The sequence below is a fragment of the Brassica napus genome, chromosome C9 (assembly GCF_020379485.1).
Source record: "Brassica napus cultivar Da-Ae chromosome C9, Da-Ae, whole genome shotgun sequence".
Classification (NCBI taxonomy): Eukaryota; Viridiplantae; Streptophyta; class Magnoliopsida; order Brassicales; family Brassicaceae; genus Brassica; species Brassica napus.
In genome coordinates this window covers 57,640,553-57,654,013 of record NC_063452.1, presented here as the reverse complement: position 1 = coordinate 57,654,013, position 13,461 = coordinate 57,640,553, and the positions used below count along the sequence as shown (strand labels likewise).

The 13,461-nt window shown below is 33.0% G+C and overlaps 2 protein-coding genes and 1 long non-coding RNA gene across 4 annotated transcripts; 2 read left to right on the top strand and 1 right to left on the bottom strand.

Annotated features, from left to right (window-relative positions):
• Positions 1–143: 143 nt before the first annotated feature.
• LOC106424728 (calcium/calmodulin-regulated receptor-like kinase 2) lies at positions 144–2,662 on the top strand. 2 transcript variants are annotated; one of them, XM_013865474.3, is made up of 5 exons: positions 144–402; positions 942–1,318; positions 1,394–1,844; positions 1,918–2,121; positions 2,192–2,662. In XM_013865474.3, exons 2-5 carry the CDS (start codon positions 990–992, stop codon positions 2,546–2,548), a joined length of 1,341 nt encoding a protein of 446 aa, XP_013720928.1. In that variant the 5' UTR covers positions 144–402; positions 942–989; the 3' UTR covers positions 2,549–2,662. The 2 variants fall into 2 exon arrangements, with proteins under 2 accessions (XP_013720928.1, XP_022565640.1); XM_022709919.2 differs by lacking the exon at positions 144–402 and adding an exon at positions 590–609.
• Positions 2,663–3,862: 1,200 nt separating this feature from the next.
• On the bottom strand, positions 3,863–6,865 carry BNAC09G42120D (rhamnogalacturonan I rhamnosyltransferase 1). Its single transcript, XM_013865473.3, has 8 exons — positions 6,004–6,865; positions 5,851–5,918; positions 5,686–5,774; positions 5,440–5,605; positions 5,055–5,344; positions 4,762–4,966; positions 4,523–4,680; positions 3,863–4,452 (listed from the first exon to the last, which is right to left on the bottom strand). Exons 1-8 carry the CDS (start codon positions 6,305–6,307, stop codon positions 4,206–4,208), a joined length of 1,527 nt encoding a protein of 508 aa, XP_013720927.1. The 5' UTR covers positions 6,308–6,865; the 3' UTR covers positions 3,863–4,205.
• A 4,801-nt stretch (positions 6,866–11,666) lies between these two features.
• LOC106424701 lies at positions 11,667–13,013 on the top strand. Its single transcript, XR_001284927.3, has 3 exons — positions 11,667–12,466; positions 12,677–12,752; positions 12,833–13,013. It is a non-coding gene; the product is annotated as an uncharacterized LOC106424701 (long non-coding RNA).
• Positions 13,014–13,461: the final 448 nt, after the last annotated feature.

Here is a 13,461-nt window from a genome sequence, read left to right as displayed (position 1 = left end):
ATGAATTAGAAAAGGAGAAAAACATATTAAAGTTCAAAAATCATAATTAAAAAAAAACATTAGTTTCAGAATATATCATTTTCAGAATAAAATTTTAATCAAGTAAACGCGTTTAAAAGCCAACAAATATTCCCTGTGAAAGAAGAGGAAAGAAAAGAACAATTAAATGCTACAGTTCGCTCATCCCTTCTCTGTTCCTTTGTTGATCAGTTTACTTTATGGACGAAGTCCTCTTCTAGATTTTGACTTTTGTCCTCAAAAGCGGAATAAGAAGGAGAAGAACACTACCATCTTGCACAGATCAAACCCCTAGATCTCCTCCTTCGCTTCGTCCTGACTAAGAAGAGTGCTCAGTAGCTTTCTGCTGCTCCTTGGATTTCAAATTTGCGATTTCTTGGAAAGGTAAAAAAGGTCGTCTCTTTTCTTATCTCGAGAGTATTTTGATGGAACCCATTTCGATTCTGATGTTTGTTTAGTTGGTAGGACTATGGAAACATTCGAGGTCAGCAGTGTTTAGAGAAAAAGTTGTGATCTTTGCCTTTGAATCTGTGATTAGCTGTCACTAAGGTTGCGTGTTAACTATAGGGTTTCGTTAAGTAAAGAAAAAAGGTTGGATCTTTGATCTCTCTGTCCAATTTTTTTTTGTAGAACAGAGACATTTTGAATAAAGATTGAACCTTTGATGCTTATTCCCACTTTTGGAAGCAGTTATTGAGTTAGTTAATGCCAATCTAGTGACTTTCCTATGCTTTTTAATGGATCTTTGATATAAGATGAAGATTTTGTTGAAGTTCTTGTCTAGTTTATCAAATCACAAGTCTTTACCAAACATGTTCATATACAATTGTCTAGATGATGATTATCTTGAGAATTGAATGTCCAGTAAAAATGCGTGCAACTGTAACAGGTCATTCTTCATGATGCAATAAACTTTTTTGCAGGGAATAAAATGTTATCCTTCTTTGGACTCTTTGAGAAATGATATCAAAATGGTGAATAGAAGTGATTTGGTAGTGATTGGCATATCGGTTGGTCTCGCGCTCGGTCTCTTACTCGCTCTTCTTCTATTCTTCGTCATAAAATGGTACAACGGCCGCTCTCACCTAAGGCGATGCGCTAACGAACAGAACATCCCAACTCTACCCGTCCACACAGCTAAAAGAGCCGTAGTACTAACCCCTGACGATAGCTCAAACACAGCATCCTTACAGCCACCTGAGAATACAGCAGCACCAACTCAACATCAGCCATGGTGGAACAACAACCATAACAAAGATCTCACCGTATCTGCTTCCGGCATACCTAAATATCACTACAAGTGAGTCTTCTCTCCAAATCTTGACTTTTCATGGACCTGGTTGTTAGTGGTCTCTTATGGTCTAAAGTTCTTTAGGGATATTCAGAAGGCAACTCAAAACTTCACAACCATTCTTGGACAAGGATCTTTCGGTCCTGTGTACAAGGCCGTTATGCCTAACGGAGGTTTAGCTGCAGCGAAGGTTCACGCCTCTAACTCAAGCCAGGGAGATAGAGAGTTTCAAACCGAGGTGTCTTTACTTGGGAGGCTGCATCACAGGAACCTCGTGAACTTGGTGGGTTACTGTGTGGATAAAAGCCACAGGATGTTGATCTATGAGTTCATGAGTAATGGAAGTTTGGAGAATCTTTTGTACGGCGGCGGGGGTGAAGAAGCTACACAAGTCTTGAGATGGGAAGAGAGGCTTCAGATCGCTCTTGACATCTCCCACGGCATTGAGTATCTTCACGAGGGAGCCGTGCCGCCTGTTATCCACCGTGATCTTAAGTCTGCAAACATACTGTTAGATCACTCCATGAGAGCTAAGGTAAAGAGAGCAATGATGTTGAACAACACTGTTTGATTGAAATCTATAAAACTTGGTCTTGTTCTTGTGGTAGGTTGCTGATTTTGGGTTGTCTAAAGAGATGGTTTTCGATAGAATGAACTCCGGATTGAAAGGCACTCACGGATACATGGATCCAACGTACATTTCGACAAACAAGTACACTTTAAAAAGCGACATTTACAGTTTTGGAGTCATCATCCTTGAGCTCATTACTGCCATCCATCCCCAACAGAATCTTATGGAATACATCAACCTGGTAAGTTCTCAAAAATAGTAAGCTGATGTGGTCCAGTGAGTGACTGATTCTGTTCTATCCTGATGATTAGGCTTCGATGAGTCCAGATGGTATTGACGAGATAGTCGATCAGAAGCTAGAGGGAAACGCAAACATTGAAGAAGTGAGGTTACTGGCCAAGATTGCAAACAGGTGCGTGCACAAGACGCCAAGGAAAAGACCATCTATTGGAGAGGTCACACAGTTCATACTAAAGATCAAACAAGGTCGGTCTAGAGGAGGAAGAAGACAGGACACAATGTCTTCATCGTTTGGTGGTGTTATGGATGGAGAAGATATGTCGAGAGTTATAAGCAGGATTAAGGATCAGCATGTTGAGTTAGGGCTATTGGCTGGTGTCAAAGAAGAGGATCATCAGGAGAGGAACGGTACAACAACAACATTGTAACTAGGAAGAAAGTCTTTATTTTGTACATACTATTACCCACGTGAGTCTCAAAAATCAAAGATGTTTACAGCTTGCTGACAAGTAAAAAAAAAAAAAGCAGAGGTTTATGCCGCATTCTAACTGTGCTTTTTCTACATTTCACTACAAGTTGAAAATACTATTAAACATGTGAAAAAGGAGCCAAAAATCAATAAGCAACAACCAACTAATATTTTACCAAATTCACAAACTAGTAGACCTCAATAAACAATAGCCACCCACTTTTTGAACCAATTGATTTAATAATGATATCTTGATCAACTTTTTGTGTGTACCTGTTGTGCTGCGAAAGCTATGTAGTGGTGTGTCTTAGTGGATCCAACTGTAATAGTACCAATCAATAAGCAACTAAAAGAAGCTAAGGAGACATATAGCAACGGCTAAAGCATTATGTAAAAATCCGTTTGAAGAAACCACGATATAGTCTTTCTGTTGAAACATCTTTGAAGATAGGATATTGCAATGAATGATTATGGTATCAAATACTCCCTCCGTTTCTTATTGTAACTAGTTTAAGGAAAATTTTTGAAACATCTTTGAAGATAGGATATTGCAATGAATGATTATGGTATCAAATACTCCCTCCGTTTCTTATTGTAACTAGTTTAAGGAAAATTTTTTTGTTTCAAAATGTAAGTAGTTTCCAAATATCTAAATAACTTTTACATTTATTTGATATAGTGTAACCAATCAAATAATATCAATTATTTTATAATTGGTTGAACTAATTAATTAAATATTATTTTTTTTAAAGTATCAACTTTCTTAATATTAGTGTTTTTAGTATAAACTACTTACATTGTGAAAACGGAGGGAGTAGTATTATACAGATGAGAGAAAAAATAGTGAGTTTGGTATATGGATAATATCAATAACCTCTACGAGATTTCTTGAATGGGTAGATGAACTAGAATTTTTCTTGGATCACTCGTTGATAGGAGTATAAAATAAATCTACTAAATACATGTCTTGGATCACTTGTATAAGAAATAGTTATAATTTTTTTGGATCACTCGAATACAGTTGGATCAAGTAATTTTTGGGTAATATATCTTCTTTGTTGGTTATTTGAATTGCAATACCTACATAGAATTCTTTGAAAATGTTAGTATCAATTAGTAAAAATAAAATGTCAGACACCTACCTGTTTACACCTATTTGGCTATTTCTACAACAGTGTAACTAGTACAATCTGAATGCTTGTCATTTGTTATTGGTTATTTAATCTCTATCTATATATCTGAATTTGCATTCAATAAATTAAGTATTTTCATGTAGACAACATTTGCTAATATGCTATAATATAATATATTAATGTAGAAAATTGGGACATTTTTACCCTTTTTTTAAAAAACAAGAGATAATAATATGAAATATAAACTCAAACTTTAATTACATAAAATGGCACTTTTTATTTAGCTAACAAAACTGGCAAGGCCATGGATGCCAAACTTTACAATGTAAGCTTCAATCAACATCATTTTTTTCTCTCCATCCATGGAAGCTCATTCAGATATCTATTCACCAAGAACTCTAAAGTAACTCAAGCCTGTAAATAAAAGAAAAAACTCACTGTAACTCCATCTTTAAGACTGTAAATATTTTCTTCCGCCAATGATCAAATGACTCTCAGTGGTTCATCTAACAGCTGCAGACATTCTTGCGGGTTGGAGTAGAAGTAGTCTTCTTCCTTGGGTTTATTCGGAATCACTAACCGTCTCTTCGGACTTCCCATACGAGTAGAGTGAAAGGCCTTCACCATGGATGAGAACACATCCCAAGTCAACAATCCTTCGGTATATTCATCTATCAGCTTAACTAGGAACTTCCTATTCAGCTGAATTGTCTTCTTAAATCCCAAGAACCTGTAGAAAAACTGGTGTTAGCCTCTTGCCATGGGAAGAAAGAAGAAGAAGAAAGATAACGGCATTTCACCTGCGATGACCTTCAACGACTCTTGCCATGTTCCCATCATTGGTTGGAACAAATATATCGCTCTCAACAGCCACTAGGTAATCGAGTGCAGCCATTTGAGATGAATGGTTCCGGCAAAAATCGAGATCAGAGGATTCTAGTATGGTTTCTTTCCGGACCTGAGTTAGTTATGATAACGGAGTCAATTGAAGATTACAAGTTTGAAATTATTTCAGAAAAATAATGAAATGGCTACTTACCACATTTGGAAAAGCGTCTGTTAACGCCTTCATCCGCCTTTCACCACCGTAGATTTCTCCAGCAGCTATGTATATTTGAACATTACGGTCAATACCTAACGCGGTCAGGGTGAGAGCAGTTTCCTCTGGAGTTAAAGGGCAAAGGCCTTCTTTCCTCTTCTCCTCAGAGTTTATGACTTTCTCTTTCCACCATGGATAAGCATATCTACCAACAAATATAACATTTACATCAATATATATCCATCAAAGTTGGAACAATAAAAGCAAGACTACATTTTATGATTCTTATGTACCTCATTCTTGTTAATTCTTCTTCTTCCTCGGGGTTGCAACCATGTGAGCACCCGGAAAACGCTAACATATCCATCTCATATCTGAGATGCAAGACGAGAAAGGGACCTTTCTCTCTCAGGATATTGACTACTCGTCTCCCTAGCTCTTCAATTTGAGGAGTAAACTTAAGGCCGTTGAAATTCACTCGGCACCTCAGCTTCTGAACCTCCACAGGCAGTCCATTATTAGCGAGTCTGGAGTCGGTTTTGTTCAGGTGTAAAACCTTATGCTTCTTCACCAATGGAAGAATCTGTTCCAGTTTGAAGAGTTAACGAGAGGATATAAATAGAATAATCAAAGAGTAAATTCATCTTCAAAACAAATATAAGAACTCAGAATACAAACCTGATTTTGGTAGTAAGACATGTTTGACCAACTAATAGGAGGCATTTCGTGGTACATCCCAAGCTCAACTCTCTTCTTGACCCTTGGAGGCAACTCCTTAAGTATACGAACTTCATCTCTCAACGAAGATATGAAGTGATCCACATCGAAAATGTCTTTAAACTCACTGCCACCAAAGAAGAAAACAAATTACGATATTGTAAAACAAAACAGAGCACAAAAAGAAGCTTCACGTGGAAAAAATACCTTGGATCGTTCCAAAAGGAGGTCTTGTCAAGCTCAGGCACAATAAGTGTAACATTCATGTACCGTGCAACAGTTACCATATCGCATATCTGTCGAAACCAGACCAAAAAGTAAGCAAACCATATCACTAAGAGATGAAACTTGGGAGATAGAATCTCAACTTACAGCTGCTCGCATTTGATTGAGTCCTCCATTGCAAGAAACCATAAGATAACCATTGTTCTGATACACCCCTGAGAAAGACAAAACACAAAAAAAAAAAAATCAGTTTCCAGATTCATCTCTCAAGTTACTCCAACCACAAATCATGACACTTACTTTTAGGAGGAAGGGCGATCTTAGCAGGGAGAGACTTCATCTCTGCGGCAGTGGACAAACCACGTTGATTGAAACAAGAAGGCCAACCATTGAACAGTCTCGGTCCCCACATATCTCCCAAAGCCATCAAATGAACAAAACAACTCCAGAGCAGCAATACAGAAACAGCACGAATCATCCATAGGCTCGTAGGAGACCTCGAAGCAAAGGAGTTCCTGAGCTTCTCAACCTTGCTATCCCCTAAAAGCCTAACCTTTATCTCCCATAGTTTCCTGTGGTAAAGAGACTTCTCCATTTTACACATTTTCTGAATCACCTACCAACCCTTCCTCTCAGAGGAATTTCATCGAACACTTAAGTGGAGATTAATAATAGTAATAAAACAACTGAGACTAATTAACACCCAGAGAAAATGCTACTCAGTGAGAGCATTAATCACACCTCGAAAGACCCAGATTTTTTTAATAAGCCATGATCTGAAGAAAACCCAGATCTTGCTCAATTAAATAAAGAAAAAAAAAATACAGATAAAAAAGAATCTCAGTGACAAGTTTCAACTCGTTTTAACGCAGAAACGATTGAAGCCAACGCTTAGCGTAACGGATAAATAAGAGAAGGCTTTGAAATTCAGCAATGGTACGATCGATCTTTTTTAAAGCTTTTAGCCGCAGGAAAAAAAAAAAAAAAAAAAAAAGGAAAATTCGTGGAAAATGTTTAGCTTATTCTCCGTCACCGGAGAATGAGTACGTCGGAGATATAGGGAGAAGATCGGTGTGGAATAACAAACAAAAGAGGGAGGGAGAGGCTAATAAGAATGTGCAGCAAATCAACGCTTTTTCTAGCAAATTAAATAAAAAAAAACGGTCTTTTCTTTTTCGTCGGCAAAAACTGTTATTTATAGACTCTTTTATGTAACGAAATAATTATATTTCCGCCTGTAATATAAATTGTTTAGGATGTTTTTTTTTGTTTGTTGGTTTGATACAAAGCCAAAGTAGACCTTTAATTGCATAAACTAAAAATAATATTATATTTTTATATTCGTATACATACATGCACGCATTGAAATGTGTTTTAGATAAATAAATAATTTAGAGAAAGCAACGAATCTGAATTTTGGTTGACCAAATACATTTAATTTTATTTATTTTTTTTAACGCTGATTTATTATGATACGAAAAAAATTACATAGACGATTCGACAACCGATAATACTACGTGCCTTATGAGGATCTACGCTTAATTGCATCACCTGAGCCGTCTTAATATCCACGCCTGACAAATTTACTTGCACTATGCTGAAGATCTGTTGTAAATTTTTTTTCCGTAGTATGCATAATTGTTTCGGGTTTTTAATGGGGTCAGTCAACTAAATTAATTGGAAGTTAAATAACAATTTTTTCAGTTATATATCTAAACGACTAAACCACATTAGCGGTGCGTAACTTTTTCGGGAACAAGCAAAACTAATCCACAAGTTAACTGTCAAAACTCAAAAACTATTAATAAATCAATTGAGATCATACGATAATCTAATGTGTAAACCGGTTAGTTTTTGACCCGGTCCAGACTCCTAAACCAATCAATATTGTTAAGAAGTTGGAACCGAATTTATCTTATAAGTATGATTTTTATTATTATATATATAGATATACATTTTTCGAAAATGGCATATTCTAGACTTGTGGATTTTTCGTTTTATGACAAAGAGATTCCAAAGTTATATAGAAAATAAATTAAAAAATAAATCAAAGTATGTCTACATATAAATAAATAAATAAATAAATAAATAAATAAATAGATGGACCAACTCTATTCGTTGTTCACAGTTGTCATTTGTCAGTCCAAGCTAGATATCAAATACTTTTTTTGTCGATGATATCAAATACTCCGTGGAAGTGCAATATGGTTATTATTTTAAAGGAATGCAATGATTTTAATAAAATCCATAAAACTATATAACAACCTCCTTTTATTTTCTGATAACTATTTTCTGATAAATATCTTGAACTAGCTTTGTTACCTTGATTTCAACCGAAGCATGGTATAAATCTGCTCCGGAGCCGAACGAATTATCATTTTAAACATTTATAATTTTATTTTAAACATTTATAATTTGAGATTTTTTAAATGCGTATATTGGAGAAACATTTACTATAATTTTGAGAGAAGAAAAAGATTGAACATATTATTTTTTTGCTCTTAGCAAATGGAATTTAAGTTTATCTCGGTATAAATGGATATAGAGGTACTTATAGAAAACAAATGGACGAAAGCATAAGACTGGATTAATATGCTTCCTTTTGAAACAGAGTAAAAAAATATGTAGAAACTGTTTTTTTTAGACAGCCATCAATAAAACCAAATTAAGATGTTCTCAGCTTGATTTATTATGATTTTGAAATTTAATCACCATTTTGTCTTATATATGATGGTTTAAAAAATTGGTTAAGATTATGTTATACGTAATTATGGTTTTGAGGTGTAAGATTAAAATTAACAAGGTATACATGTTCTAGCACATTGTCAAGGATCTCTTTAATAAAAACGCTAATACAAATTTCAGTTGTGCATCCAATACAGTCGTATTAAAATCGCGGTTTTTAACACTAGTGTAGCTTCAATTTTTTATAAAAGACTACTATCCAACAAATATCATAATAAATTTATTCAAAACTAAAGATAAAACAAAAACTAAAGCATTCGATAAATAAACTAAACCCTTCAATAAAAAAAACTAAATTAAAAGATTAGTTATATATTTTCAAATCGTTAGTAAATCAATTGCTAGACTTTTCATAATTTACTGTTATCAAACAAAAAAAAAATCTATATCATTTAATTTCTCTTGGCAACAGTTAAATAATTTAATTTGTTCAGAAAATAATATATAAATATATAGTTCACATAGAATATTATATGAATATAAAGAGAATTACATGCTAATTTATATGTCTTTGTAAACTATATATGCAATAAACAAAATAAATTAAAAAGTTAACAAATTTTAACAAATTTTAGCTCTTCACAAATTTCTTGCCAATAGACATTAACGAAAACTAAACCATGCATGTCAAGTGTAGCATTAATATTAGCCTTTTTTCAAAAAAAAAGGAAGAAAGGAAAATCGCATTTTAAACACTGAGAATGTCACTTTCTAGCACTTTAAACACCGAAGTTTTTTTACTAGCACTTTAAACCTTCAAAGTGATATGTTTATCATAATAAACCTCTTTTCCAGTTCATAGGAGACCGGTACTGTTTATTTTACGGGTTAAAATAATGAAGTGTCGTTTTTTTTTTCTTAAAAAAAATATGTAACAATACAGAAAAATTCGAATGAAATTGAAAAAAATTATAAAAACATTATACAAAATTCAAAACAAAATTAAAAAAAAAATCAAAAAACATAAAAATTAAAATTTCAAACTTAAAAATAAATAAAAATACTAAAAATTCAAAAAATTCAAAATAAGATCTAAATTAAAATGTCAAATTTAAAAACGAAAAGAAAATTTTAAAAATTCTAAAAATTCTAAAATAAGATCTAAATTAAAAATAAAAAAATAATTTGAAATTTTTCTTTATTTCTTTGTATTTATATATTTAGAGCATAAGAGTCTTTTGCATCTTTAATAAAACATTTTTTGCCATTTTCTTTCTTAGAAAATCTTTTTGGGACAAAACTCAATATAATCTATCTGAGAGAACTATTAGCCTTGCATGTGGTCACCATCAATTAACATGAGGTGAAATTGGCGGTCCCCCCGAGATGCTTTCTGCGAAGTGTACTTAGGCGCTAGTCGGGCTATGTAAGGTGTTTGGATATTCGGATTATAAAAAAAAAGTTTTTTATGGCGGTAAGTTTTGATATCATCATAAGTGACTGTCACTTTAATTGGATGGAATTTTAAAATAAATATAATTTTTTTGGTTAAATATTTACAATTTTATTTTTAAGTTTGAAGTTTTAATTTTAGATTTTATTTTAGAATTTTTTAAAAAAAAATTTAAAAAATTTCTTTTTCAAATTTGACATTTTAATTTTAGATTTTATTTTTGAATTTTTTGAATTTTAATATTTTATTTTATTTTTAAGTTTGAAATTTTAATTTTAATTTTTTGTTTTGAATTTTTAGATTTTATTTTAAATTTTGTTTCGAATTTTTTACAATTTTTTCTAATTTCATTCGATTTTTTCTGTATTTTTTTTTTTTTTTTAAACCGACACTTCATCATTTTGACCTGTAAAATGAACAGTTGCGGTCGTCTATGAACAGGAAAACATGTTTGGATGTTTATTACGATAAAAATGTCATTTTGGAGGTTTAAAGTGATAGTCAAAAAATTTCAGTGTTTAAAGTGTTAGAAAAAGACAGTTTCGGTGATTTTCCCAAAAAAAAAAAAGTGTAGCATTAATATTTCACAATTTTCTCAAAAAGATTAAATATTTTCACAAGTGACGTACAGATATTAATACACCCATATTTGTATTTGTCGTGGTATGGATGTTAGTTTAAGAAGGTATAGTATTATTGAGTTTAGTTTATCGCTCACGTCGAAGTCTCATTATTAGATGCGATGTTTTAGAAAGCTTTAGAATCCACGAATTTATTAAGAAAATGAATATAAATATAGTATATGCTATTTTCTGTGACCAATGACCATATACATTTCCACCGACATCCAGCATTACATTGCTGTCGGACTTCATTATTTATCTTGCTAAGAAAAGAAATACATTTTCCAGTGGGAAATATACAGACTTTAACATTTTTCTATAAATATTTGCTGTAATTATCAATTTATGTCAGAAGTTAACAAGAAAACAGAGAGAAAAACGTCTGATATTCATAGGTACTATTTAATACGGACTTCTATATATTTAAACGTAGCTAAAATTTGTACTTTTAATGCTCAAGTGCTTTAAGTAATGTTATGGACATGGACATCCGAGAAAAATCTAGAAAGGTGTGGTTTCTAAGTTATTGTGTTAACAGTTTCTTATCGACATTCAAAACTAACGTAAGTATTAAGATTTAAGAAAATAACAAAAAAATCGACGTTTTTCTTCTATTTTCTGCTCGAAATAAGACAAACGCATTGTAAAGAAACCAAAATAAATGTGAAGATAGTTTTTTTAATGTTAAAAATGTGAAGATAGTTGAGGAGCGAATTGACAATAATCAACATACTCGCGAAACAATGTGTCGGTGGCTCACGAGTCTCCATTCTCAAGCCTATGCGTGCGCGTAGTATATGTCCAACCCAACGTGTGCATGGATTTGATTAATTTTTGCAATTATTTGAGTTTTCAGTATTTTACTACATTATATACAATGTCTACAGTCTATATAATAAGTTGTGTATTACTAGATTTCTGTCTGCTTATTTTGTTTTACAGTAATGGTGAATTTATTGAATTTTTCATTTTTACAACAACAATCAAATATGTTAAGACCATGATTAACCCCAGTCTCTTAGCTGAGGTTCTTAGATTCGGATAAGAGACGGTTTTTAATTTTTCTTAGATTTTAACTAAGAAAAGCTAATAACCGTCTTTTAAATATCTAAGAAAAGCTAAGAACCGTTTCTTAAATATCTAAGAAAAGCTAAGAATTGTCTCTTAAATAAGAGATATAAGAGCCGTCTCTTAGCCGAAAAGTGTAAAAAAAAACAATAAAACAATAAAACAAAAAATTGTCAAATCATGAAGTAAGAATTCCGGATAAGAGACCAGAGTTAATCATGCCCATAAACGACGTATTCATTTCATAATGTAATCCCATAATAATATTTAAATATGTCATCTGCTACTGGGCTTGGACCTCCAGAAAATAACAGAACAAAACGCCCAATTTAGTAGGATATATTTTTTACCCCATTTGTGTGTTGGGCGGCCTTAGAGGCCTTAAAATTTTAACCAGCGAATGAGGACCATAGGATTAATCTGACATCTTCTTCTTCCCTCTTCTTCCTCGATTAGTGTTTATGATTTTTTTTTTTTTTAGTGTTTATGATTTTAGTCTTAAGGTTTTAGCAAACTATTTGATTTTCTGCTCACCTCCCTTGCTCGTGATCCCACTCATTGATAGTTAGTCTGGATTTGATCGCGACATTGATTAACAGTTGTGGTGAAGAAATCCTAATTTGGGATAGTTTTTAGACATACTACTCTGGTGAGTAATGAGGAAGCTCAAGTATCATGAGAAGAAGGTTCTGAAGAAATTAAATTTCTTGGAATGGAAAAGAGAAGGTGCATGGCCAACGGCCCAACAGATGGATCCAACTGATCCTTTTCGGATTCAGATGACTGATATGCTTCTCGATAAACTCTTGAGTTTTACTTACCAGTGTGTACAGCTTCTTACAAGCAATGGCTCTTTTGTTTCCTTAGGTCTTTTCAACAAGAGAGTTATCCTTTTTCCGCTGCTGTTACATCGATCTTCACTTCATAAGCTTCGGTATAGATCTTAGGATTGTTAGTTTTGAAATTTCTTAGAGGTTGAATGTCATCCTTGACTCCTTGTATAATGTTTTTAATAAGTTAAAATATGGAACCATGCTTTTATGTCTCAAAAAAAAGTCCATTCTATTGATTCTACTCTGAAATGAGAAGACTTGTTTTGGTAATTGATAAGTGATGCTTATGATCGTGTATGTTGAAATGGCAGATACAACCTGGGAGTTATACCGACTAGGAAAAGCTTAGGCATTAACTGATCGGTTACCAGTTTCGTCCTTCTGTAGGTAAATGGTTTCTGCAGAGAGGCTTATTTCTTCTTTCTTCACTTGAGAGAGCACCAGGGATCTCATTATTAATTGTGCAGGCGCAGGCTATCGACAGTCCTGGTTCACCTGAAGGTTCTTCAGTACAATGACAAATTGGATGACTACGACATGATCGCTTAACTTTAAAACAAACTGTTATGGCCAATGTTAAGTATAACCACAGATTGATCCGCGGATGTATTGGTTATTGCATTTTTATACATGGATATTTATTTTTCATAATTAGGGTTATATATTTTAGATATGTCGTAATATAACTAATTGTATTCAAAAAACTTGTACCGAATCGGGCAATATAGTTATTTTTGGTACAAATATCCCAACCCGTTTCAGATACATTTGTTATTTAGATTTTTTTTATGTTCATATACATTAGAAAACCGAACTCATCAAAACCCAGGAAAACCCAACTCAAAACCCACAGATAAATTTATAATATTCAAGCGGCGCCTGATTTAAAAAAAAAAAGATACCCGGAAAGAACAGCCCGTACCTAAATGGATAGCCAATCTTCATGTCTAACTGATTTCAAAGTGACATTTTTATCATAATAAACCTCCAACGACGTTTTCCAATTCATAGGAGACCAATACTATTTATTTTACGGGTTAAAATAATGACGTATCGATTTTTTTTTTCTTAAAAAAAATACGTAAAATACAGAAAA